This window comes from Talaromyces stipitatus, genomic scaffold (assembly GCF_000003125.1).
Source record: "Talaromyces stipitatus ATCC 10500 scf_1105507295541 genomic scaffold, whole genome shotgun sequence".
Classification (NCBI taxonomy): domain Eukaryota; kingdom Fungi; phylum Ascomycota; class Eurotiomycetes; order Eurotiales; family Trichocomaceae; genus Talaromyces; species Talaromyces stipitatus.
The window spans coordinates 2,861,057-2,886,573 of record NW_002990115.1 but is presented as its reverse complement, the minus strand read 5'-3'; the positions used below and the strand labels follow the sequence as shown (position 1 = coordinate 2,886,573).

At 46.9% G+C, this 25,517-nt stretch overlaps 9 protein-coding genes across 12 annotated transcripts, besides 1 other annotated feature; 4 read left to right on the top strand and 5 right to left on the bottom strand.

Moving 5' to 3' along the window:
• Nucleotides 1-739: 739 nt before the first annotated feature.
• On the top strand, nt 740-3,587 carry TSTA_033970 (MFS sugar transporter, putative). 3 transcript variants are annotated; one of them, XM_002480546.1, is made up of 5 exons: nt 740-1,278; nt 1,335-1,411; nt 1,470-2,463; nt 2,532-2,724; nt 2,780-3,587. In XM_002480546.1, the coding sequence occupies exons 1-5, from the start codon at nt 888-890 to the stop codon at nt 2,925-2,927; spliced, it is 1,803 nt and encodes a 600-aa protein (XP_002480591.1). In that variant the 5' UTR covers nt 740-887; the 3' UTR covers nt 2,928-3,587. The 3 variants fall into 3 exon arrangements, with proteins under 3 accessions (XP_002480591.1, XP_002480590.1, XP_002480592.1); XM_002480545.1 differs by having other exon boundaries at nt 1,470-2,724; nt 2,780-3,005; nt 3,097-3,587; XM_002480547.1 differs by having other exon boundaries at nt 1,470-2,724.
• Nucleotides 2,893-4,233, bottom strand: TSTA_033960 (uncharacterized protein; the record flags this gene model as incomplete). The annotated part of the gene is made up of 3 exons (XM_002480544.1): nt 2,893-3,610; nt 3,677-4,008; nt 4,067-4,233. 3 exons carry the CDS (start codon nt 4,231-4,233, stop codon nt 3,444-3,446), a joined length of 666 nt encoding a protein of 221 aa, XP_002480589.1. The 3' UTR covers nt 2,893-3,443.
• A 242-nt stretch (nt 4,234-4,475) lies between these two features.
• On the top strand, nt 4,476-7,254 carry TSTA_033950 (Ku family DNA helicase, putative; the record flags this gene model as incomplete). 2 transcript variants are annotated; one of them, XM_002480543.1, is made up of 11 exons in its annotated part: nt 4,476-4,604; nt 4,657-4,711; nt 4,769-4,835; nt 4,888-4,955; nt 5,003-5,171; nt 5,220-5,280; nt 5,330-5,845; nt 5,897-6,282; nt 6,332-6,543; nt 6,592-7,058; nt 7,111-7,254. In XM_002480543.1, 11 exons carry the CDS (start codon nt 4,476-4,478, stop codon nt 7,126-7,128), a joined length of 2,148 nt encoding a protein of 715 aa, XP_002480588.1. The 2 variants fall into 2 exon arrangements, with proteins under 2 accessions (XP_002480588.1, XP_002480587.1); XM_002480542.1 differs by lacking the exon at nt 7,111-7,254 and having other exon boundaries at nt 6,592-7,088.
• A 201-nt stretch (nt 7,255-7,455) lies between these two features.
• Nucleotides 7,456-8,192, top strand: TSTA_033940 (small nucleolar ribonucleoprotein SNU13). The gene is made up of 3 exons (XM_002480541.1): nt 7,456-7,531; nt 7,606-7,795; nt 7,860-8,192. The coding sequence occupies exons 1-3, from the start codon at nt 7,510-7,512 to the stop codon at nt 8,026-8,028; spliced, it is 381 nt and encodes a 126-aa protein (XP_002480586.1). The 5' UTR covers nt 7,456-7,509; the 3' UTR covers nt 8,029-8,192.
• An 8-nt stretch (nt 8,193-8,200) lies between these two features.
• TSTA_033930 (uncharacterized protein) lies at nt 8,201-11,532 on the bottom strand (the record flags this gene model as incomplete). The annotated part of the gene is made up of 4 exons (XM_002480540.1): nt 8,201-9,770; nt 9,818-9,910; nt 9,967-10,920; nt 10,968-11,532. The coding sequence occupies 4 exons, from the start codon at nt 11,530-11,532 to the stop codon at nt 8,323-8,325; spliced, it is 3,060 nt and encodes a 1,019-aa protein (XP_002480585.1). The 3' UTR covers nt 8,201-8,322.
• A 262-nt stretch (nt 11,533-11,794) lies between these two features.
• On the top strand, nt 11,795-14,973 carry TSTA_033920 (nuclear protein involved in pre-rRNA processing, putative). Its single transcript, XM_002480539.1, has 2 exons — nt 11,795-12,229; nt 12,289-14,973. Exons 1-2 carry the CDS (start codon nt 11,863-11,865, stop codon nt 12,906-12,908), a joined length of 987 nt encoding a protein of 328 aa, XP_002480584.1. The 5' UTR covers nt 11,795-11,862; the 3' UTR covers nt 12,909-14,973.
• Nucleotides 12,774-12,848: a sequence feature (CT-rich).
• Nucleotides 13,360-15,539, bottom strand: TSTA_033910 (F-box domain protein; the record flags this gene model as incomplete). The annotated part of the gene is made up of 2 exons (XM_002480538.1): nt 14,938-15,539; nt 13,360-14,871 (listed from the first exon to the last, which is right to left on the bottom strand). Exons 1-2 carry the CDS (start codon nt 15,490-15,492, stop codon nt 13,360-13,362), a joined length of 2,067 nt encoding a protein of 688 aa, XP_002480583.1. The 5' UTR covers nt 15,493-15,539.
• A 1,269-nt stretch (nt 15,540-16,808) lies between these two features.
• TSTA_033900 (serine/threonine protein kinase, putative) lies at nt 16,809-21,163 on the bottom strand (the record flags this gene model as incomplete). Its single annotated transcript, XM_002480537.1, has 4 exons — nt 16,809-17,632; nt 17,682-20,611; nt 20,705-20,888; nt 21,136-21,163. 4 exons carry the CDS (start codon nt 21,161-21,163, stop codon nt 17,364-17,366), a joined length of 3,411 nt encoding a protein of 1,136 aa, XP_002480582.1. The 3' UTR covers nt 16,809-17,363.
• Nucleotides 21,164-22,657: 1,494 nt separating this feature from the next.
• On the bottom strand, nt 22,658-25,082 carry TSTA_033890 (TBC domain protein, putative; the record flags this gene model as incomplete). The annotated part of the gene is made up of 5 exons (XM_002480536.1): nt 22,658-23,826; nt 23,885-24,027; nt 24,083-24,603; nt 24,660-24,818; nt 24,885-25,082. 5 exons carry the CDS (start codon nt 25,080-25,082, stop codon nt 22,658-22,660), a joined length of 2,190 nt encoding a protein of 729 aa, XP_002480581.1.
• Between the last annotated feature and the right edge of the window lie 435 nt (nt 25,083-25,517).

Sequence of the window (25,517 nt, the reverse complement as noted above, 5' to 3'; positions counted from 1 at the left end):
ACCCTCACGCTATTCAGCGCTAAACTTACCGGTTGCCGGAGCTTTGATGTTACATGAAAGGAACGACTGCCCTAACAATAAGCCCTAATTCTGCCAAGGGCCGCCAAGGATTCGACTGACTGTCAATGTTCCAAGAGGCCTCAGGCAATCCCCATGGGCAGCCTCCATCACGCCGTGGGGTTCTCCACTGCCAGGCTTTCTATCAAGTCCATTCTCCACCTCCATTTCCTATGTGTCTTGTCTCTCGAGTCGTTTCTTGACCGATATATGTATGATTCAGCCACTGAGGAAATCCCTTGAGCTCCACTGCCGTCCCTCCAACAGTCGGATTCGTAATTTCTGCCTCTGGGTAGATGGCCTTTTCCGTGCTGGGCGGGAGCTTATCGTTACATGCTGGTTCGGCTGGCAGCCTGCCTCCGTTTTCGATTAATCACGCATCCTCATTCAACTAGTTGGTCTTGGGTGTGACGTCCAAGAGCCAATTAGAGAATCTCAGGCAGGCTTCCATTTGAGTTTCCGTGCTTCTACGGGGGATAAAGAATGAACACCTTGACCGGGGGTTTTCTTTCGACATGGATATTAGACCCACCCCCAGTCTGGCTTATGAGGGGGCCGATTTTTGTCTTTCCCGGAGATTCAAGCATTGCTATTCCCACTTGTCTCTTGAGTGCAGGTGTCAGGTATAAAAAAGACGCGTCATCCCCGCATAGCCTTGTTGCTGGAGCTTCTTCCAGCACATCTTTTCTGGTCTCCATTTCTTAGCTTTGCACCTTCGCTCAGGGTATGGTAGAAGCTACCGTTCGAAGCTATTTTGTTGTCGATACCCTCCGCTTTGAGTGATCCTCATATCTTATCGTCCACAATATCGGTGCGTCAGGCACACCACTATGGCAGAATCGGAGAAGGTCGTGCAGACCGATAAGGTCGTCCGCGAGGACAACTCCGTCCGTTCCGAACTGGCTGAGAATGTCAAAACCGAATCTTCAGGCATTCTCGACGCCGAAAATCTTCACAATCGCCCAGCAGACAACCTCAATGTCGTATTTGAGAACCCGTTGGCGAACGTCCCTCGCGAGAAGTTGTTGAAGGACGTCGAGGATTTCTGTCAGAAATTCAACCTCATGGAGCATGTTGACGATTTTCGAAAGGGGGCATTGGTCTCTCAGAATCCTGCTGCCGCTATGGATCTAACTGAATTGACTGATGAGGAGAGAAATATTCTCCTTCGCGAGCATACCCATAAGTGGCACCAGCCGTGGGAGCTGTACTGGCTCGTTAGTAAGTACACCCAGTTCTTTATACTTTCAACACTGCATGCTAATACAAACATCCAGTCATGTGCTCCTTGGCCGCTGCTGTGCAAGGTATGGACGAGACTGTAAACAACGGTGCCCAGGCTATTTACTTGAAAGTACGTTCCTCTCATTGAATGATTTTTGCGCGTGAGAAATACGTATTGACTGATGCAGAACTTGGGAATTGAATCGAAATTCTCCGGGAAACAGTTGAACGACATCACTGGTTTGATTGTCGGCGCTCCTTACCTCTGCTGTGCTATTATCGGTTGCTGGCTTACCGAACCCATGAACCGATTCTTCGCTCGTCGGGGCACCATCTTCATCTCTTGCTTCTTTGCCGCTGTTTGCTCCATCTGGGAAGGCGTTGCCAATTCCTGGGTCAATCTCTTCATTGCTCGTTTCTTCCTGGGTTTGGGTATCGGTCCAAAATCGTCCACCGTGCCCATCTATGCCGCGGAGTGCTCCCCGGCACCAATTCGAGGCGCCTTGGTCATGATGTGGCAGATGTGGACTGCCTTTGGTATCATGCTGGGCAATATCATGGGTGTCGCATTCATGAGTCTTTCCGACGACCTCTCCTGGCGCCTCATGCTTGGATCCACTGTTGTTTTACCGGTTATTGTCTGTACACAAGTATACTTCTGTCCCGAATCTCCTCGTTGGCTCATCCAACACGGACAAGTTGAAAAGGCTTTCAGATCATTCCGCAAGCTTCGATCGCACGATATCCAAGCTGCGCGTGATCTCTACTATGCCTACGTTCTCGTCCAGCTTGAGCGTGAGATCAATAAGGGCAAGAACTTTTTCACCATGTTCATGGAGCTTTTCACTATTGGTCGTAACCGTCGTGCAACAATCGGTAGTTGGATCGTCATGTTCATGCAACAATTCTGCGGTGTCAATGTCATCGCCTATTACTCAACCACTATCTTCACCTCATCCGGTTACTCTATTCAATCGGCACTGCTTGCCTCCATGGGTACTGGAATCTTGAACTGGGTCTTTGCCCTTCCAGCTACACTGACGATCGATACCTTTGGCCGACGTAATCTGCTTCTTACCACATTTCCATTTTTGGCAATTTGTCTGCTCTGGACAGGTTTCTCATTCTGGATCGAGCCGGATATTCCTGATAGCAAGAAACGTGTGGCCATGGTTACAACAGGTATGTACCTCTTTGAGGTATTTTATTCCCCTGGCGAAGGGCCGGTTCCCTTCACTTATTCTGCCGAGGCTTTCCCATTGCATGTACGAGAAGTTGGCATGTCCTGGGCGACTGCTACATGTTGGTGCTTCAACTTCATCTTGTCATTCACCTGGCCGTCACTTTTGACGTCGTTCAAACCTCAGGGTGCCTTTGGATGGTATGCTGCTTGGTGTATCATTGGATGGTTCCTTGTTCTGTTCTTTTTGCCAGAGACAAAAGGTAAGCCTTTCCCTCTATATTTTATGGAGTCGTATCTAACCATGACTGAACTTAGCTCTCACGTTGGAAGAACTCGATCAAGTCTTCTCTGTCCCTACTTGGAAACACGCCTCATATCAACTCAAGAATGCGATTTGGCATGTTCGCACTTGGGTCTTCCGTCAGAAATTGGAGCCTTTGCCTCCATTCTACCAGGGCATTGAAAAGCTCAACGAGTCTTGAGTCCGTTACGTGAGGAAGACCATTGTAACAAGTCGGGAACCCTGTGTAACAATTGCCTAGTAAGACCTTTTTTTTTTTCTAAGTTATATGACGAGATTGGGTGGATTGATTAGTCTCATGTTACGCCACTTGCTTGGTTACGTATAACAGCTCTTTTTAGGTGATTTTATACCCCTGTTTCTATTACCTAGGCATTGCTCTGCCATGCCTTCAATTAGTTGGATTCGAATTGATTCAAGTCTCTGAAAAGTTGAACATCGTATCGATACAATATATACTACCAAAGTCGTCAATAAGCACCGAATATAACTTCCCAAGCTCGTAACTATTCACACTGGGAGTTCAGAAGTATCCAAACGGAAGTCATCCTGGTGTTTTTACTCGGTGCACTCTATGATACCCCCCTGCGGACTTGCCATAGTTGCGAGCTCGGGCGAACTATGTTCAGCGTGTATGAACCAATTACACAATGCTGAACAGCAGCTTGCTGTCCTCGCTCAGTGCAAACGATTACCCAAGTATACCCCATAAGCAATCGTGGCAATCAAAGCACCCATATTCAACAAACTCGAAATGCCATGCAACTTGCCAAATCTCTTGTTGAGTTCCGTCATCCTCTCAGAATGAGGAGGAGCATCATATGCTTTCTTGTTGTCAATGGCTTCTACAGCCATATATCAATCCAATCAGTACACCTTCAACAAATTCAAACAAAATATAGAGGACAAACCCTGCTGAAACCGCTCCTTAATCACCTTGCCCACCAAAGGCGTCAAATAAAACATATTAACCAACCCCGACACCGAAATCAACGTCAACGGCAATAAAACCGTATACCGATTCTCTTCCGCAATCACGCCATAGATACTCGATAAATCGCTTGTGCCGAACTTTCCGGGGAAAGTTAGGGCAAGGGCGAGCGGTAATGCGCTCTGGAGAGAGAAGTAGATGGGGAAAAGCTTGTTTTGGAGAGTTGAGAATTGAGGGCGTGGGAGGGCTTTGTAGGCTGTTGTGCCGCCTATGAAGGATTGGTAGATTTCGGCTCCGAGGAGGGTGCCGTAGCTGTGATTTATTAGTATGGAATAGTCTTACGTGTTAGACCGGAGATAGACGGGTTTACCTGAGGATGTGAAAAGGGCCAAGGTAAGACATCTTGATGGTATACTCTATCTTATCTCCCACGAAGGTCGTATACAAGAGTACGAAAGTGTCGAAGAAGTAGAAGAAGCAAGGATGATACAAATGGTGTCGGAGAGTTACGCCAGATGGAAGCTCGGCTTGGCACATTTCATTCCGCGCAGGGAGCTCCTTTCAGCCAATCAGCACCTACAACCATCAATTAGGCTATTCGACGTCATATCAAGTCACATGACTTCGCGTTCTCACGTGTCTCCCCAAAAAGGAAATATCACGCGTCTACCTAGACCGCATCACAAAGCCCCAAAGAGCCTCACGATTCTCTCCTAGAATTGTGGACGTCACTAGCATAGCCAACCACTTCTGCTCTGCAGGCTTCTCAGTCAGACATCATGGCTGAGAAAGAAGCCACCGTCTACATCGTTGATGTAAGCAAGTCAATGAAACAGCATAATCATGGGCGAGACATTTCGGATCTTGACTGGGCGATGCGCTATGTTTGGGATAAGATTACGACGACTGTATGTTGGATATCTCTCTACACGATACCAGCTCGCTCATTCTCGTTAATAGGTAGGAACGGGACGTAAAACGGCCGCGGTTGGTGTCGTTGGGCTTAAGACTGATGGTGAGTCACTTGTGATTTTTGGGCGCATAGTGATTGGTCCTGATTCTTGCGATATAGGAACGAAAGTACCTTTGGATGATGACGAAGGTTATGAGAATATTACTGTTATGCAGGATCTTGGACAGTGAGTTTGAATATGAATTGACGAAAGACTGTTGGTCACTTACGTCGGAAAGGGTGCTTATGCCAGATATACGACGCTTACGCGAGGAAATCAAACCGAGCCATACGGACGAAGGAGACGGTATTCAACATCATTGATACTACTGAATCTCTGCTAACGTTACGAAGCAATCTCTTCACTCATCGTGGCCATTCACATGATCAACGTGTACACCAAAAAGTTGAAATACAAACGGAAAATTTATCTCGTCACTGATGGCAAAGGGGCAATGAGCTCGGACGGATTAGGGGACATTGCCTCTAAACTCAAGTCGGATAATATCGAACTTATTGTGCTGTATGTCACTTGTCCTCGATGGAATATTCGGAAACTTACGGTTGATAGTGGTGTGGATTTTGATGATCCTGATTATGGCTTCAAGGAGGAAGACAAAGACCTAAGAAAGGTAAGTCACAAATACTCATTTTTTGCTCGTAACGCTAATGGAGTGTTAGGCGGAAAATGAAGCTTTACTTCGTGGTCTTGTAGAGGATTGCGAGGGCGTCTACGGCACCTTAGCACAAGCGATACAGGAACTTGACACTCCCCGCGTCAAAGTCGTGCGCGGTATACCTTCATTCCGTGGGGATCTTAGACTAGGTGATCCAACTAGATACGATACCGCTCTCCGTATCCAGGTAGAGCGTTACTATCGAACATATGTCGCCAAGCCTCCCAGCGCTAGCTCCTTTGTTCCAGGTGGAGACCCAAGCCAACCCTCTGCATCGATACAGACTTTGGAGGCCGGTAAAGATCTAGATGCAAATTTGACCAATGTCCGGTTCGTGCGGACCTATCATGTCGATGACCCTACAGTTGCTGGTGGCAAACGTGAGCTTGAACGAGAGGAGCTAGCCAAGGGATACGAATATGGCCGCACAGCGGTTCATATCAGTGAATCAGACGAGAATATCACAAAACTGGAAACGACAGCTGCCTTGGAATTGATCGGGTTTATCCAAGCTGATCATGTTTGTTTCTATTCCACTTGATTACATCGGTCGTTGACTAACCATCGATAGTACGATCGATTCATGAACATGTCTAATAGCAATGTCATTATTGCTCAAAAGACAAATGAGAAAGCAGCCTTGGCACTTTCATCATTGATTCATGCTTTGTTTGAGCTTGACTGCTATGCAATTGGAAGACTGGTTGTGAAAGACGGCAAGAATCCATTAATTGTCCTCTTGGCGCCATCGATCGAACCAGACTATGAATGCTTGCTCGAAGTGCAGCTTCCTTTCTATGAAGATGTCCGGTCATACAAGTTCCCACCCTTGGACAAAGTCATTACTATATCTGGCAAGGAGGTAAAGGAGCATCGAAACCTGCCTAATGAGGATCTGGTGAATGCAATGAGCAAATATGTCGATAGCATGGAGTTGATCGACAAGGATGAAGAGGGGTAAGTTGAAATCTGCTGAGAATATTTGAAGGTTGCTAACAGGTCGTAGAGAGGTTATTGATACCATCCCAATGGAGGACAACTATTCTCCTTTACTACATCGAATCGAACAAGCGGTTCGGTGGCGGGCTATACATCCGAATGAGCCTGTTCCTCCACCATCGGAAAGACTTACTCGACTCTCGAAACCGCCTAAGGATGCCCAGGAACGTGCACAGAAATATCTGGATCGAATCATCCATGCAGCAGACGTAAAGAAAGGTAAATACTGCAACCTACCCGAATGATATGAGTACTAAGACAATTTAGTACCTCCAAAAACAAAAGGCCGCAAACGCAATCGCGATGTTGACAAACCTCTTTCTGGACTGGACGTTGACGAATTACTTCATCGCGAAAAACGTGCAAAGATTTCACCGACCAACGCGATCCCAGAATTCAAGCAAATGCTTGCCAGCGCCGAGAATGTGGAATCTATCAAGGATGCAGCTAGTCAGATGCAGAAAATCATCGAGGATCATATCCGAAACAGTTTCGGGGACTCAAACTACGACCGCGTCGTTGAAGAGCTAGGTGTTCTTCGTGAAGAATTGGTTGATTACGAAGAGCCAGGTCTGTACAATGAGTTTATCCGGCCGCTGAAGGAGAAGATTTTGAAGGAGAAGCTGGGCGGGGACAGGCAAGAATTGTGGTGGTTGATTCGACGATCAAAGGTTGGATTGATTGATAAGTCGGTGTCAGATCGATCTGAGGTAACTGAAGAAGAAGCTAAAGAGGTATGCATTCTGACCCCATTAAGGAAGTGATATTGACTGATTTTGATTCTAGTTCCTTTCTTCAAAGTAGGTCGGTGTGTGTATCAATAGACAGGGTACTGTTTCTATATAAGATATATTCTGATTGAATTTATTATTGGCTTCATGCTTAGTACTATGCTATAATCACTCAAGCAAAGGTATTGAAGTTAATCTTCAACAATGGGTCCGAGAGTGCCTGTCAGACAATCTATATTGTGCTAGTCCTCATATGGTTAGCGTATCCACTCTGACACAGCAACTAATCCCATTCTGTCTTGGCAGTCTATGGGATACACGCCAAACCGCAAACGGCTAGTCACCACTCACCAAGAGCAAAAAAGTTTCTTCCCATCTCGAAATTTCAACTTCATCAACCATATATTCACCAGGTACAAAAGGCCGTGATCCTTTGTCGTGAGCCATCATCATAATGTCCGGAGAACCTAATGCAGGTGAGTTTCTTTTCACTTCTATCTTCCCTTCTTTCCCACTCAAAAGAACACATTCACTAACCTTTGAAATACAGCCTGGCCCGTCGCCGACGAAGCCCTGACCCAAAACATCCTCGATGTCGTCCAGCAAGCATCTCACTACAAACAGTTGAAGAAGGGCGCAAACGAAGCTACCAAGACTCTTAACCGTGGTACTTCGGAGCTCATTATTCTTGCGGCTGATACCAGTCCTCTGGCTATTTTGCTACATTTACCTTTGCTTTGGTAAGTCTATTCCCTCCCTTTCACTTTTTTCTTGATCGTGGCTAATTTTTTGGGGGGGTTATAGTGAGGATAAGAACGTCGCGTACTGCTATGTTCCTAGCAAACTTGCTCTCGGCAGAGCTACAGGTGTCTCTCGTCCTGTGATTGCTGTTAGCATTACTACCAATGAGGCTAGTGACCTTATGCCTCAAATTCGTGCTATCAAGGACAAGGTTGAGCGTTTGATGATCTAAGGGATTAGGTTCGGGAGCTTGGGACGAGCGGCCGTTTCGACTTTTGACAGTACGAAAACTGGACTAGTGGCTCCTGTTACTTATACCGCTGCGTCGTGAGATCTGAATCTTTAGCTAGATTAGAGACTAATATCGACCAACGATTTTATATACTGGATCTTCTCAAGATTAAAAAAGTTACTAGATATGCAATATATTCATAGATAAACTAGAAAGGGTATAATACTCGTACAAAACGTAACACATGCATATACAACGATCATCATCACATACCACATCCAAAGAAAACCAAATCTATCGATCACAAACACAACTGCACTCCGCAACGGGACATACCCTATGCTTCGCAAACCATGCCTTGGCATGATTTGCATGAAATCCATGATTACAATTGATGCAAAACACCACAAATCGACGAGTAATATCATCTTCAGACCGCCCGTTTCGTTTTTTGGTACCAGGAGCATTGCTGTTAACCTGAAGGTTACCTTCCACTTCTTCAATGTTTAGTTTCTCCTCTTCTTCTCGTTTGGCGTCTGCTGCAATTGCTGCGCGGGACATGGGGTCTGGAGAACCGAGCCAGAGTGAGCAGACGCCGCAACGAGGCATGTGACGGAAACATTTGGGACAGACGGTGCCAGACATTAATATCGGCCCCTGTGCACCGAGATATGAGGATTGATTGTTGGCTAATATGGCAGCGGCAGGATTGGGAGTAGTAGTACCCCCGCCTTGTAACAGATCACTCGCAGCAGAGGCTGTTCCGGCGGTGGATGTCGATGTGGATAGTCCGCCGGATATAGTCGAAGAGATTGATTCTGTTTGATGTAGAGGTCGTGTGCAATAGTTGCAGGTTAGACTGACTTGTTGAGGTGCCGGCGCAATCAGTCGCCGACCGTCCCAGGTCACGGCGCATCGTCTGGAGCCAACGTCAAAGCGAGTTCGTTCAATTTGCATTTTCCATGAATTGATCTGTCGGCGATATGTTTCACGCCACGCTCTAAATATCGCCTTGCTGGTCTCGTCGTCGATGAATCGTGGTGTGGTGTGACTCATTGCCAGCACGGCAGTTTGCACGTCATTGAATTTGCGAATATAAGATTGAAATAAATCGAGTGCTGAATGTCGCAGACCGGTTAGCAAGATACCTTCAATATCCCCCTGGCGAATCACTTCTTCCTTTGTCTCCTGAAGGTATGTCGTCAGATCGTCGTCCGGTAGCCAGCGCAGAGCAACCTCTACACGGTATTTCAGTGGAAGAGTCGTCTCTGCTAGAACTGACTCCCATTTTCCCTTGCTAACTAGAGCGAGAACTGCTCTAGCGTACGGGTCGGTCAGTTCCGTCGCAATCTCGTTACAGGTCTCTTCCCAGTCCTTGTCGCTCTGTTGACCCTTTGCTGCACCCACAATAGCCATGGCAAGAAGCTTGTGTGCTTGGGTAGGCTCATTTCGGCGAAGAGCATGGAAAGCTACCTTAGCCTCATTCTGGAAGATGGCCAACGCTGCTGCTTTTGTGTGCTGTCTTTTCTTGACTAGATCATCAACGATTTGCTCGAGTTCTTTTTCAGATTCGATAGCGCCGCAAATATGGAGACACAATTGGCGATGTTCCCAAAAATCTGTCTCGCATCCTTTTCCTTCTGGAATTTTGAGTTGTTGAACCATATCTTTAATCATTTGATCTGGGGCCAGGTCGACGGCGTTTATAGAGGAATGCTGTCTGAGTTCTTTCGAAGAGGCGCCTTTCATGATGTTAGCTGTGTCAGAACAATTATAAAGTGGCCCTTACCAATCTCATTGAACCACACATCACATATACCAAGATAGCTCATATCAATCCGATTAACGATCGTCGACCCATTCGCCGACTCCTCCCGAGAATCTATCGTCGCGTTAGCCAGACACAGTATGTATAGTAAAACACACTCAATAGCTTACGTCGAACCCAGTTCCAAAACTCTTGCAAGTCTGGATCATCCGAAACAATCCGTATATTCTTCTCGCAATCAAAGAGATAGCCCTCCCGACAGCGGGCTTGACTGACACTCAAATAAGCCAAAACATCGGCAGCTTTCAGTTTAGGCTTGACACGGCCCAGGAATAGAGCCTGCTCTCTGCTTTCACGGCTGGACAAGCATTTCTTATCTTCTTCCGGCAACCCGTTCATTTTAAAGTATGGTATCTGCGCATTATCCCTCAATGACTGAATGATGGTCGATATTTTCTCGCGCAGTGGTCGTGGGTTAATTGTTTTGAAATCGCGTTCTCCAGAGGGAGTCCCTCGCACCAACACATTCTGAGACGATATTCTTATAGGAGGCGCTGATGACTGCACTGTCACAAACTCCACCTTTCCAGTGCCCAGCAAAGTAACCGCAGTAGGTTCGTTGGCACGGCTCATATTCAGAAAATCAAACGATACTACTCTGTCCAGTTTGTTGTAACCCCTGGTATGATGATGGTAAGGATGTCGAATGTCGCGAATATTCTTGGTGTAAATTTGCTCTGGATAGCTCGAAGACGATCCTTGTCCGAGAGTCTCATCAACAGAATTTCGATCACCAGCCGATAAGTACTCCTTTGCAATGTCAAACATTTTGAACTGGCCATTACTCGACAAGACTCCTAGGCATCCTCTTTTGGTCCTTGAGAAGCGCAGACTCCATATAGATGCGTTCTGGACAGAGTTTCCCAGACTTAGGCTCGGTCCAACCTGACCGCCGTCAGGATTCGGACCTGCAGTGAGGCGCGGACCCATGCGCCGGTCCCAGATGCAGACCGTAGCATCGGCGGACGAAGAACAGGATGCAAAGTAATTTTCATCCAACCAGTCTACAGCTGTGTTGTGAACACATTTTGTAGAGAATGTGAGAAAAGCTTGTGAAGAGCTATCTGTGTCGAATCAGTATCTCATTTTTATAGTCCAGGAATAATCATACCTCTCAGATCAAAAAGCTTAAGGAATTGACCCTTGACACCAGCCACCAAAGTATCCGGCTGGTCTCTGAAGAACTTGATACTAGTAATAGGATCCGAGCTCAACTTTCTAAGCGGCTCAGCACCCTGCCTATCACTCGCGAGCGTACCCCTCGAGCTACCAGTCATAATACGATGATTGACATCCCACACATTCAGACAAACATCATTACGAACCTTGTCCAACCCACCGGCCAACAATCCATGCGAACTGAAAGCAACAGCATTACAATACCGCTGATTTCGAAGCGGGAAAGACCAAGACTCATTCGAATTACCATCCATGCGCAAGAGGTTGACTTCACCGGAAGATTGCCCGACAGCGATGAGTGATTCATCTGCAGCGGACCAATCAAAGGCTCGGAAACCGGGAACCCGGACGTGGGTTGATAGCACGTCGTATTCTAGGTCGTTGCCTTTGACGGAGGTGATTCTGCATAGTTTGAAGGATTTGCCTATCACGTCGACGTAAAGGAAGCGCTGTTCCTGGGTGGTTGATGAGGGTGACCACCGGATAGCTGTCTCCATTTTGCCTAAGTAGTCGCAGGTTGCTGTAGTTTAATGTCCGTACTGGAGCTGAGTCGTGGATTGCTTCAAGCCATGATCTATCAACACATTCGCTCAAATGACGGAGGCAGTCCGTAAAAGTGATAAGTGCGTATACGAGGAAGCTTGGGCAAGATCGCCTGCCAAATACGGTGATGCTGTTTCCGGCCCGTCGTTAATCCGGAAGCCTCGCCTAAACCTGCCGCGGCTGGATCTCTTATCAATTTATCAATTATTTTTCTACGGTCAACAATAATGCTACACAAGCAATTGCGATAGATTCTACATTCAATTGACGCAACAGCATACACCATGTCCTCCAAAGAGGGGCCCGCTAGATTCCATCCCTACGATACAAGCAAAAAGCCCAAAATCCATAGATCCAATACATCCAACACGGAGAATACCACAGGATCAAAACGCAACCACAATGCATCCACCACCCAAAAACAGCCAGCAAACAAAAACTCCACAGGAGACAAGGGCCTATCAATCAACGACCTAAAAAAGCGAATCCGCGACGTCAAGCGTCTCTTGACCCGTGTCGAGCATCTATCCCCCGAAGCACGGATTGTCCAAGAACGAGCTTTGAAGGGTTACGAGCGAGATTTGGAACAGGAGCAGGCGCGTCGTCAGCGCTCGGAGATGATTAAGAAGTATCATTTTGTGCGGTTTCTAGGTTTGTCCTTATTTTCACCTGTTAAAGGATTGCTGCGTTTGCTAACATACGGAGAATAGATCGAAAAACAGCAACAAAACAGCTCCGAACCGCTCAACGAGAATACGGAAAAACGAAACAGCAACAAGAAGAAACTGGTACAGTGGATAACACGAAACTTGCTACGCTTCAGAAACAGATCGATATTGCACAGATTGATGTTAATTATACGATATATTACCCGCTTACGGAGAAATATATATCACTCTATCCGCAGGAGAAGAAGCGGCGGGTTGTGAAGGATCATAATGAGAATGCTGCCAATGGCGATGATAATGCCATTGAGATCGATGAGGAAATGCAGACGTCTGAGGATGACACTGGGAACGGGAAAGAGGAAGGGAAACCGCCAATGTGGGATATCATTAAGAAATGTATGGCTGAAAAGACGCTGGATCAGCTGCGAGATGGAAAGTTGAATATTGGGTTTGATGGGAAACCGATACAGAAATTGGATACTGCCACAGTGACGAACGTGTCGACGAGTATCGGTGCCAATGAGGTTAAGAAGAAGAAAGAGGAGAAGACTGAGACGAGGAAAGAGGATGACAAGAAGAAGAATAAAAGGAAGAGGAAGGAGGTTGAGGTTGAAGAACGGAAAGAGGATGAGGATAGTGATGGTGGGTTTTTCGAGGAGTGATCTTTGTCACGTTCAAATGTGTATGCGTTGTTTTTCAGCGAATAGTGGTTGTAGCGATCAGTATATCATCTCTTTACCCGGTCATATTGAAGTCACCATGGCCACGAATGTATCAATCAATAATGCATTGGAAACCCCATCCATATATACATGCTTTATACGCAATTCAAGAATGATACCTCGGTACACCAAATCAAACATGACAGAAACAAACCCATCCAAGTACCTGACTCCGCCTATTTCGTGGTCTATAAAATGTGCAAAGAATTGAAAATAATCCACGCCATGCTGGTATAGCAAGATGCATGGAACCTTGACTGATGCGAGAGTCGACTCCTGCCATGGGTGGATGATCAGATAGAAACAAAAGGGAATGGTAGATACGGAGAGCTCCCTAGCTCAAGACAATTCTTCAACAGATAATGATCTTGCATGACTGAATGAATGACAATCACATCACTGTGCATCCGCCGCTTCGGGCACGACGTCTACCTCCGACATACACATCAAGACTCAAATCTTCTTCTTCTTCATCAAACTGATACAATCGTTCGGCTTCACGCGCACGGCGCCTGCGTCGTCTTGCGTTTGCACCCCCTGCGCCGGCTTCTTCTGTCGCCATCATATAATCTGCCCATTTGCGATCAAGATTGTTTGCGGATGCAAGAGATCCGCGGAGGACACGTTTGTTATGCTCGTTGGCAGTCATTTGCCAACCGTGGAAACATTTGAGTTCAATAATCTCCTTAGGATAGTAAGAGACAACGACTGGGGGTGGTAAGCTAGTGGATGACGAGGACGATGAGGATGGTGAGTCTGTTCTTGATTCTTTGACAGTCACTGTGGCTTGGTTTTTCAATGAGCGAGGTATATAAGCATTGCTGGATAAGACCTCCCGCACACCAGCCCAAGTTACATTGACGCAGTCGAATACCACAATGCGCAGTCCGACTTTGGGTAGGTCCGTTCCATAACCCCTCTTACGGACGAGGGAACTAGCTTCCATTAGGCACAAATCTGATACTCGGGTGTTGTCCATTTCGAGAGATCTCAACTGGCGACAATGTTTCAACACCTGCAGCATCCCGATATCTCCGATGCTATCGCAATAGCTGACATTAAGATGCTCCAAAGTATCGGAGCACGGTGATTTGGCTAGCTCGACCAGAAGGTTATTTGTGACGTTGTCAAGATCTTCCATATCGAAGTGACTCAGCTGTGGGGTGGTCTGAATCACATCGACGACGGAATCGTCTGTGAGCTCCGTGCATTGGGAAATCTGAAGACCTTGCAGAGCGGGTACATTGTGGGCAAGACTGCGAAGACCCGCGTCCGTTATGCTTGTACATTGATGGATGTCCAAGTGTCTTAATACGCGTGGTGGAACAATAGGTCTGTCCGTCAAGACGTCAATTTCGGGATCTCTGCCAACCATGAGCATTTTCAAGCTTCCGTCTGTGACATCTGTGCGATGGAGAACCAGTCTCTCTAGAGTATTCTTCTCGAAAAGACATTCCATGATACTTTCGTCATCGAATCCCCGAATCTCTCCGGCACGCAAGTCTCTGAGCTTCGAGCAGGATTCGACGACTCTTTTGAGACCTTTGGTATCGACGTTACAGCACCACGACACAATCAGTGTCTCCAATTGAGGACATGTCTGGGCAATGATCTTCATAGCAGAGTTGGTGACGGTGGAAAGTCCTGAGACATTGATATATTGCAGCGAAGCGTTCCGCAGGAAGAATCCATTGAGTGAGATCTTGTCGATTCGACAGCCCTCAACAGAGAAATTGACCACATTGCGACAGGCACTAGATATCTCCTCGCCCTCAAATAGCCATTTCTCTCGCAATTGCACACACCCTCGCAAGTTGAGATCTCGTACAAACGGTCCCGCCGTCGTGATAATCTTCATCAAAGCACCACTTGAGATCTTGCTGTAAAACTCCGAAGTGTCGATCTGAGACCATAATTGGCCATCAAAACACATGTCGTGCCACGCTTTTGACACCAAAGAGCATCTCACAATCTCCTTGGGGGTCAAATAGCCGAGTATCTTTGTTTTTATTTCATTGGGCATATCGTTCCAAAAGTCCACCGTTCTTTTCGCATATTGGGTCTTCCTTTCAACAACATTGACAGTAACTGACTCTTCCTCAGCGAGTTCAAACTGCAAATTTCGAGACGACGACGCTGGTCTCAGGTCCGCCGGAAGAGGCACAGTCGTCTGCGACGCATTTCGAGGAGAACCGCCAATCATGCGGATTCGCGCATTTCCAGCAGTTGATAACGGAGAGGCGGATTCAAGATCGCCTGGTATTGAAGTAGTAGGATCACCCCAGCATTGAGCCGGTGACAATGAAACACATGAAAGAGACGCCTTGCGGTCTCTTTGGTAGCCGGTAGAATGGGATCTCGTTCGTCGTACCAGCGACGGGCTGGAGGACATACGCTGTAGATTCTGCAACAGTCTCTTCCGGCCTTTCAACTTTGGGGGTTGCTCGATAGGCATCTGGTCGGATGCTGGAGACATTGGTTCAGCGCTGGAGCTGACGATCTCGTCGGCGAGAGTAGAGGCCATGGTGGACGAGACGTTCGGATCTAGCCGGCTCTATGCAAAGAATAAAACTGAAGCACAATAAACTGAAACGAAAGAAAAAACCAAATGCGCTGTTTACGGCGGAGAAGCGAATAGGTGTGGCATTGGCAATATCTTGTCTCAGACAGTCATAGCGGAAAACATCAGGAGATCTGTGCGAGTCGAGAAGTAGTAGAGACGGATCCGACGATCTATGTAATATAAACAAACCAATCGATAAGTCCAATTGTCACCGATTTGGAATGATAGAGAGGTCAAGAGAATAGATGGAAGTATACGAACCGGATGAAATCCAACAGACCAAGAGCAAACCGATTGATTACTTGGCTGGGAGAGAGTGGAATATAACGAAAGGCTAGACAAGAGACAGCCCCAGAAAGGCTGGAGCAAGACACTCAAAGTGGCCGCTCGGTGGGCTGGAGAGTGTGCAGCGATTCGTTGGCGTGGATCCGTGGTTCGGGGAATAATGCTTGGAAAGTCAGGGTAGAAACAAGCGATGCGGATTGGAGTTGAAACGAAACAAGATCGATATATCGGTGCGTGTGGGTTTTACTGTCTCTTCTTGTCTTCTGAGTTTGATTGTGAGACGAAGTCCTGAGGATGAGTTGAAAAGAAGAACAGAGAGAAGGAAAATAAAGGTGTCAAAAGTGATAAATCGGACATGACAGAGGGGAAGGAGGGAAGGAGCGGGGGCAGTGGAGAACTGTTGGGAACGGTACACTCTACTTTCCTTCTGTACGCCGTACGCTGTCATGTCCAGGTATACAGTACATGCTCAGCTAAACACATACGACATAATAATCCCTCCATCTGACTGAAACAACTACCAGAAAAGAATATGAGTGTATCGGTAATACGCACAAACGTTATCTCTTAGTCCCCCACGTTGATTGGGTCCTTATCAGCACTTATCGATAGTCTAGCGCACCGTCTCATTCGTTATCGATAAGTTGGTTTTGGGGCTAACAAACTCTATGCCAAATACGAAATCTGGAGGAATCGAGCGAAATGTCATGCAAACACGCAAAGAGTGTGCGTGCTCAGACACTACTACTGTTACAGTAGAGAAAGTTGCCACAAAGTTACAACCAAACACACACACCACCGGTTACGAACTGAATGGGCCCCGTCTCTTTACAAGTTGTTGGTTGGCGTGATCTATTGTGGCAGTGACCCGAGATAAAAAGCACGCGAGCACGTCGCCTGAGCGAGTCAGTCAGGAGAGTTAGAGCCTCGATTAACGGAAAAGATAAATACAAATGTTCGCCTGATCCTTTGTTAAATTCTTTTTATTTGTTGAAGATAAGAGTTGTTCTTTCGCAATGTCTTCGTCGATATGCTCTATATAGCTGCTTATGACTAGAAGAGATATGTCTAGTTCGGAACGAGGCAAATTTGGCTTAGACATAGACACCTAAGGTACCAAAGCAATTATAACAACGCCATCTCATATGATTCCATTTTTTATGTAGTATGACAAAAACATCAAGGAGGAAAAATACAATAAACCATGAAATATAGATATGGATAAAAAAAAATAACACTAGCATGAAAAGACCGTGAATAGCAGACCAATGGGTATCTTGCGTTTTGATGCTTCTATCCAATGAGAAAAGCACACTCTACTCGATCGATTTTCTCTCCTTCGTTCTCCTTTCTTTCGTTCGTCCTTTATCAAGTATCTCTTATCACTTGTGTATGCGAACATACAGACGAGTATCGTCAATCGTAGGTGAGTGTTTGTGTTCATCAATGTCGGATCAGGGTCATAACAGAAAAATAAGTCATAGGCGAAAAATAAGAAAAGAATATATGACAGCACCGTTGTCGTAATTGAGCAAACACGTGCTCAGTTAAATCGTAACCATCCAAGGGTGTTCAGCCACTTCGGATATCGTGATTCGATTGTCGACATCCCGGTCGAGCATTCTGCGAATAAGATCGATGCAGTCCTCCGAAAATGGTAGAAAGGGTACTCGAAGCGGGTGATCGAGAATTTCGTCGACGTTGTAAAATGGATTCTCCTTGTAGACAATGGTATAAAGAAGGATACCTAGAGCCCAAACGTCTTGTTCTTTGCCGCGGTAGGATTTGCCTTGAAGGACTTCGGGTGCTGCATAATCTACAGGACTTAGTAACAGTCTCCGGAAAAAAAAAGACAGAGAACTTACCAATAGTACCCACGAATACGTCAAAGGGCCCATTCTTGATATATGCTGCGCTCCCAAAATCAATCAACTTGATCCGTCCTTCGCCGTCGAGCACGACGTTCTCGTCTTTAATGTCTCGATGTACCACCAAAGCCTTGGTGTGCAGGTGATGAATAGCACCAACCACCTGTTTGAAAATGTTTCGACATTCTCCTTCATCCATGTTGGATTTGAGCTCGATGTAATCGAATAAGTCCATACCCGGAAGGCCATGTGGAACCATCTCGATATAGTAATTGATCTCGTCCTCAAAGAACCCCTCCATCTCCACAATGTTCGGGTGTCGGAGACCATCTCGTCGAAGATAGTCCAGAACGTGAATCTCGAGTGGAACGGTTCCTAGTCGTCGATCGCGGGTCCAGGTATCCACCAAAATGCGCTTCTTGGTGACATACTTAAGGACCATCTTCTTGGTTGGATTCTTTTTCAGTCGGGCGAGTTTGACCTGTCCGTACGCTCCTTGCCCCATCTCCTCGATAATGACATAATCGGAAATCGTTCGTTTCTTAGGCGGCTCTTTGATCAAGGGGGTTGCGCGAACTGGTTCAGGCATAGATCGATCAGCCAGCGGCGTAGATGCCGCCTCATTGAGTTTATGACTGAGTAAAGACAGCGGAGTTTTATTATCCAACGATGGAGTATTAGAATGCGACGGCAATGTTGGAGTTGGCGAGGGCGTACGTTGTCCCGACCGGGTTTGGTGAATGGATGTGGTTGGCTTTCTTTCCGTTGTTGCCTGGTCATTGGCCGAGAGAGCGCTGGGGTTTCCAGCGTGTATCTGCCTAGAGTACGTAACCCACAGAGCATAAACGACTTCAGTTACTGCGATTGTATCCGCCGATTCATCATCATGATCGCTATGGTTATCCAGTGACGCGTCTTCCCGTTTACTCTGAGTATCGGGGAAAACGGTTTCGCTCTTGACTATCCGCATTTGAACATCGATAGAGAGCTGAGATCCGTCTCGATGTCTCGCTGGCAGACCTTCAGACTCGAGAAAGATGGAGACGGCGTTGGCTCTGTTTTCTCGAAGTAACAAGAGATCCCGCGCGCGTCGGAAACTATGCTCCGGGATCACCATACCGTCAACGAGCGACACTTTATCTTCCTCCGTCAAAGTACTGAGAAGCTTCTCAAAATCGGGAATAAGCTCGGAAATGTGATGCCCTTCAGGGCGCTCCTGTCCAAAGAGGGCAGAGGAAAAGACCGAATTCGAACTGATAACATTAAGCGTGGATGACGACAGGACCATCATACCGGCGACGTGAGGAAAACTAGACACACGTAACGACCTTGTATCCCCGTTAGGGTTCTTCGTTACCGTCGTTGGAATGTTGCTTTTTCCCGGGCCACATGCGCCAAAATATTTCAGGTCGACCAGTCGCTCGAAATTACCGACGCATTCCGCCGGTAGCTTTGGGAAGAGCTCCGTAATGGGGGTATCGAGCTTCGCAACCTCGTGGCCCCAAATATCCTCGGTATCGCCCTCGACTTTTGTCATGTGTCCATTCTCATCATAGGTAAGATATGCCACATTTTCCGTGATTTCTTCAAGGACCCAGATCAAACCGCCACGCTTTTCCATTACCCATAAACTAGCCGACCCGGTTGTACCGTTACGCTTCTGGATAGGAACAACATCGCCGCACAAAAGCACTCCGCGAGACTTGTTTGCTGCATGGTTCGGTTTTCGTGCGTTCCTCGTACTCGATCCATAACCATCATCTGTTTGAGCCCTACGACCAGCCTTTTGGCGAGACGACGGTTTACTCAACAGCTGTGCTGTGACCCCATTACCCTTGGGCATATTGAAGCGTGGTTTAATGTTCGAATTCGGGAACTTCGCTGTCGCGTCAGTCGTTGGGTCCTGAAGCTTCGATTCAAGCCACTGTCGCCGCTCTTCTTGAACCACCTCAAGTATGCTCAACTTTCGGACTTCCGACTGCGTAACTCCGAAAACGAGACAAGCTAGATCGTTGGCGGCGATTATCGTCCACGGAGCCTTTGACTCTGTCCTGAAGACGGCTTGAGAGACCGGCGTCCATTTGCTGCTGTGAGTATGAAGTGTAGGACCAATACCCAGCCCTAGGTTGTATCCGGAGGCAGACAGAGAGTCGTTAGCAGAATACGGTTGTGCCAATGTTTCCATGAGTTTACTTTGTAGAGACAACGAACTCAGATCGGTAAATGTACGTTTCAAACTGACCCGCCTGGAAGCCGGAGCAGATCTCAGATCTCTTCGGCGCGAGTATACGTTGTCATCATAGAAGGGACTCAAAAGTTGACTATCATCGACAGCTTCGGCGGCATCCCCAGGGTAACTCGGAAACGGGGTGCTATGACTGGGAAGTGTGGGACTATGAAAAGACCTCTCGAAAACGTTATCCGATTCGACTTCCGGCGGACTGGTGATAGGCCCTAGACTGCCTGATTGTCGGCCTTGTGAATCTCGGTCCAACACACTAGCTTTGGATAGCAGATCGACCATACCCTGGAATTCGCTGTCGCCACTTATTCGAGCCTGAGCATTGACAACTCCGGGACTAGTAGCCGCCCAACCCAATCGATCTTTCATAAAATCTATTGACCGCTTGAGAATGTTCTGTCGAGTAGCAAGCAATTCCTCGGACCGCTGAGCGAAAGAGAACGAATGCAGAGATTCGGAAGGGAAGCGGTGTAGATCTTCGAAGGGAGGTATTGATCCGCCTGCTGTTGGGCCATATACTGATGGAGCTCTGGAAGACACACTCGACCGATGCGGGGGAGAATTGTGCTGGCCCACAGACGACGTGGAAGGGTTTGGAAGCGTAAATACTCGAGATAGCGGCTGCTGTCGTATACGGTCTAAGCCGGAGGGACCGAGACCAGCGTCAGGCTCGAGTAAAGGTGACCTAAATCAAGAAATCTGCGTCAGACTCCGGATACTTGCGAGGGGAAAGCGAGCCCAAAGGGAGATCCTCATTCTAAAGGCTATATAGCCTTACCGACTGAGCTGATCATAGTCATTCGACGAAGTCGAGGTATCCATTGAGAGCCTCAACGGGTCTCCGGGAGAGGGAATAGAGAGATTCCCATCGCTTCGATCTTTGAGATTGAATATGGTCTGTTCCGGTGAAGACGAAAGTGCACCGAGAGCGGGCGACGACAGAGGACTGAGATCTCCTTTTTCTAAATTTTTTTCCTCGCCGATGCATTAGCCTAGACCCTCGTACATCTCTCACGCATACATTGGAATGCTCGATACGCGACAAAAGCCAATCAACAGCTCCTGCCGCTACCCTATCTTATCGCGGCAGTGGACAGTGGACAGTGTGAAACATCATTCCACTTATTTTTGAGAGTAGTAGCTTGCTCGGAGATAAAAAGAAAACATCCCCGGAATAATTTGGGATGATCGATCAAAGATTTCACTCACCATCGTGCTGTCTTCCGCGTCCAGTCATTATGGTGGCTTCGTATCAAGCCCCCTTCCCCCTAACTGCGACAGATGCGAGGCAAAGGGTTGGAAAAAATATCGGAGACAAGCTCCACAGCGAGAAAGTGTCAAGCCTGGTGTAGAGAAGTTGAGGTATGCATGGGCGGATTAATCGTCTGTCAATATATTATTATAAAACTTGTCGCCGATGAAAATCCCAATCTCAGTCACTGTCGGCTTTCTGAAGACAGGAAAGTCTAGCACGGTTCGTAAATACGTAGTCAAAAGGTTGAAATTGGAGTCAAACGCGCCCCCGCCCGGGAGCTCCGACTGAATTGTTCAAAGTATAGAAGGAACGAATCAAGGGTGACTGAACTAGACTAGTGTAAAGAGAGATAAGTGAGCTCTGCTGTGCTGTATAAGGATGTATGAATGATTGAGAAAGGAGGAAAAATGCATTGCGGGGGAAGGATACCGTCGAGGTTGATCCCTTTACTAGTTAAGTGGTCAACCTGAGGAATTAGGCACAAGAGGGGCTGCCAAGCGTCGTGGTCAACAGTGGATGTCTGATAGGCACACTGCTAACTTATTGAACAGTATAGCTAATTGATGACTTGAGTATGAAGGATATTCATGCAACAAAGAATTTACAGGGAAGATAACTGTCATGGTTCCCTGACTCAATAGCCGCTTCGTGCGCTCTCTGACAACCACTTTGATGGCTCGCTCCTCTGGTGAGTCTTATGCGTACAGTAATACTGGCCCAAAATCCACACATGATGATTAAAGAACCTCAAAAGCCCACACAGCCTGCAACACAAACCAAATAAAGAAATTACTACCGGTTCTACAGTCTTGCGTATCGTAAACTCTGATAATGAAAAAAAAAACCCCCCCGAAATAAGTCACATATGATGTCCAAATATTACTTTATCAAAAAAAAAAAAAAAAGAAGGCCCACTTTGATCTTGTATGCGTCCCGACTACTCCGGTGACCGAGCTGTGTGGCTTTTCGCCGCGGACGATCCTTTGACTTCTTCCTTTTCGGTTTGACTTCTCTGTTCAGACTTTGAACTAAACATAATTTGAATAGCGAGACATTTGGTGGACATGGAATAAAGATTGGATATGGATTCGTACTGAATGGAAGATGTAGAGAATCGGACTATACCCTGGCAAGTGGGTACTTGTAGCATACCAGCTCGACTATCAACAGTTACATATGACGCGGTGGTTGGAATCAACTTGGACAGCCTGCCCACAAATTGCACATGCGAGATAAGAAAATCAAGATCGTGTACAGGCTGGAAATGCAGGTGGTGTGTACCCGGAGGTTGGACAGCTTGCATCTAATACTACACTTCGTCAAGCGACCAAGTCAAATGCAGGCTAAGGACCCTGTCCAGATTGCGAAGTCAAGAAGAGGAAGTGACAAAGTAAAAATATGTATATATAGGTTTATATTAGAGTTCTGAAAAATAACAGATATGCGATGGCATGTGATAGGTTAGGTCATACCACCCTAGGTGAAATCATTCAGAGATAGGCTATCTTCCTCCTTCTGAGACTGCTCCCGCTTCCCATCTCGACCATCTCCAAAAAGAGATCCTTGTCGCGATCGTGACTCACTTTGTCTGCTTTGATCTGGTGGAAGTGACGTGGAGCTGACAAAACTAGATCGATGTGTATTCTCGCCTAACATCCATGAGAACTCGGATTGTGCCAAAGGCCGCCTAGGTAGTGGTGTATGCGCCGAACGAGGCGGTGGAGAAAGAGCAGGTGTACGGAAAGAGGTGGAGGAAACTGTTCCAGATTCCGTGTCTGCATTCGATACATTTGCTTGCTGCTCAGCCATTTTGCTTTCGCTGACCGGTGCCGTTTCCGTAGGTCGGTGTTGTATTGCCTCCGGCTTCTCTACTTCTCTTTTGATCGTTTCCGGCCTGTTGGGAGCGACCTTCTCATCCTCCGTTGTGAAAGATGTGGGCTTTATTGCAGTTGCTCCGCTTGAGCCTTGAAGGTTCGTCTGGACAGTCTTGATCTTCTGAAAAGCTCTGTCGAGTGTCTCGGTAGCCTCGGGACCCAGGTCCGTTGTAGACTCTTTAATAAGCTTCAAATCATGGATCGCTTCTGACAGTAATCCTGCAAGGGTGTCGTCTCGTTTCTTCAAAGAAGCCACCTGTTGTACTAGATCCACTGGATCTGAGCTCCTTGATGCTCCAAGTCTCGGTGTCCCGAATCGAGGACTGCCACGCCAACCTCTGGACGTTGGAACCTCGGCGTGAGCCATATTGCGTTTTGCCTCACTGACAGCGCCTCGCACGGCTTTTGCAACACCCCAGCCTTCTGTTCGGCGCTGCAATCCTTCTGAAACATCCTGGAATAATGATTCGAGCGTCCGTTGATTGTTTCTAGCTGGGGACTGTCCAGAGGAACTTCCTCCGCTTAAATTCCGAGAATGACTTCGACGGTCAACCTTTCTCGGAGATGGTTCCCTAGGCGGTAGTTGCAGCGGGTCTTTTGCAAGCTCTGGAGGGCGACCTGAATATTTAGATACAAGAAATGCTCCTCGCGCAGGGCTCAAGTTCTGCTCCAGATATAGTCCATCATGAACCAATGTCTGCGGTCCATGGTCTTGGAGCGCAGGATAGCGCAATAGTAGCGTCAAAGCAGATGAATAGTCTACCTCCAGTACTATGGAAATGCTGTTAGCTTTCAGCAACTTACATCAAGTAAGTAAACATTAACTTACGCTGCCACCTAATGCGAAGAAGCATTGCAACACAAATATGGTCGATCAAGGTTGCCCTCAGGCCATTCGCAAAAAGCAAATCCCAGATCAGTAACGTGTCGTCGAAAGAGAATTCTCGACCGAAAAGCAAACGAATCCAACGACTAGGCATGTGTTAACTTGGGGTATTATGATAGCATGATCTGCAGCAACACCTACGTCAGAAATATTTGAGGTAGAATTTCGATTGTGTTCAAGTGTGTGGCTAGCTCATGATCCGCAGCCATGAGTAATTCATTGTGGATGAACTGAGAACGTGCAACTATAGGTGCCGTTTCTGCTTGGCCATTGACTGTTTTGTTGTCAGTGTGCTCGTAAAATGACCGAGCAACCTGCATGACACTGCAAAAGAGGTTGAAAGAATCGCTTTCAATGTAGCTGGCGTCTAGGAGTTGCAACATAACGCTTTCGTCGTCAGCTGCATCGGCTGGTGTGATTTTCGACGACTGCGAAGCAACTGCATCGCGCTCTACTACCCACAGTATCGGGGCCAGCAATTCATGCATTCCTTGTCGGTATCCGAGGTCGGGGTTCAATTTTGAGTAAACAAACAATATATCTAACATCATTGACTTTGTTGATGCTTCGCGGAAAAAGAAGTTGTCCTGTAAGCATCTTTCCACATCTTGATAAATTTCAACTCTGGTAGCTTCATCCTGACGTAAAACCTGCCAGGGAGACTGTATACATCAAGAGATTAGTTACGCATTATGAGATGAAAAGATCGTGAACATACCTCTTCATCCTCAGCGAGGGGGTCAACTGCAGACTGGAGATCATCTGGGTGCTTTATATACTTGAGAAAGTGCTCTCTGAGAGAGTCATAAGCACTGCGTGTATCCGATAGTCGATCTATCCACTTTGACCGGTCAAGGTCATCGCACAGCAGAAAGATCTAAGACCGTCAGTCGCTGATTCTGTACGGAGTATATGTGCCACATAAAACATGAATAATGTTCACCTTCCAGCAGACCGATCGAAGACCCGTCTCACATGGGTTCTCACCATCTTCAGATATGATTGCTTGTTTCAGATCATATGTACTCTGGCCATAACCGAGAAGGGTTTCCCATCTCCGTCTAATCACGATGATCAGCGATGGGTCAAGACGTAGAGTAAACAGATGACTATCATACCTGGCTTCTTCAATAGTTTTCATGGCATCATTCAAATTTTCAAACTTAGGGAACAGTTGTAGCAATCAAAGAGGGTGGTTAGGTGATAATTGGCAAGTTACATGCCACAAGAATCAACAGTTCAGATAACGGAAGGAGGAACCAGGGCAACAAATGACGTGGAGAAGGCCAGCCAAAGTTTATGGTAAAATTACCGTATCATATACGTCACATAACAGCGCACTAGAATGTATCAGTACTAGTGGTCATAAATTTGTACTTCCCGTCGCTCTCCCTCTTTGCCATCGCCAAATCAACATCGACAACCACGAAATTCGACAAATCGCTATCCCATGTTCTTCGGCTTCAGTGCAGCATAGGCCTCATTTGGGGGGTCTCAAATTTCATGTTCTACCGCACAGTTCTCCCGATGCGAGGAACTGCCGTATCATTATGATACCCCACCGAGCAGCATCCTA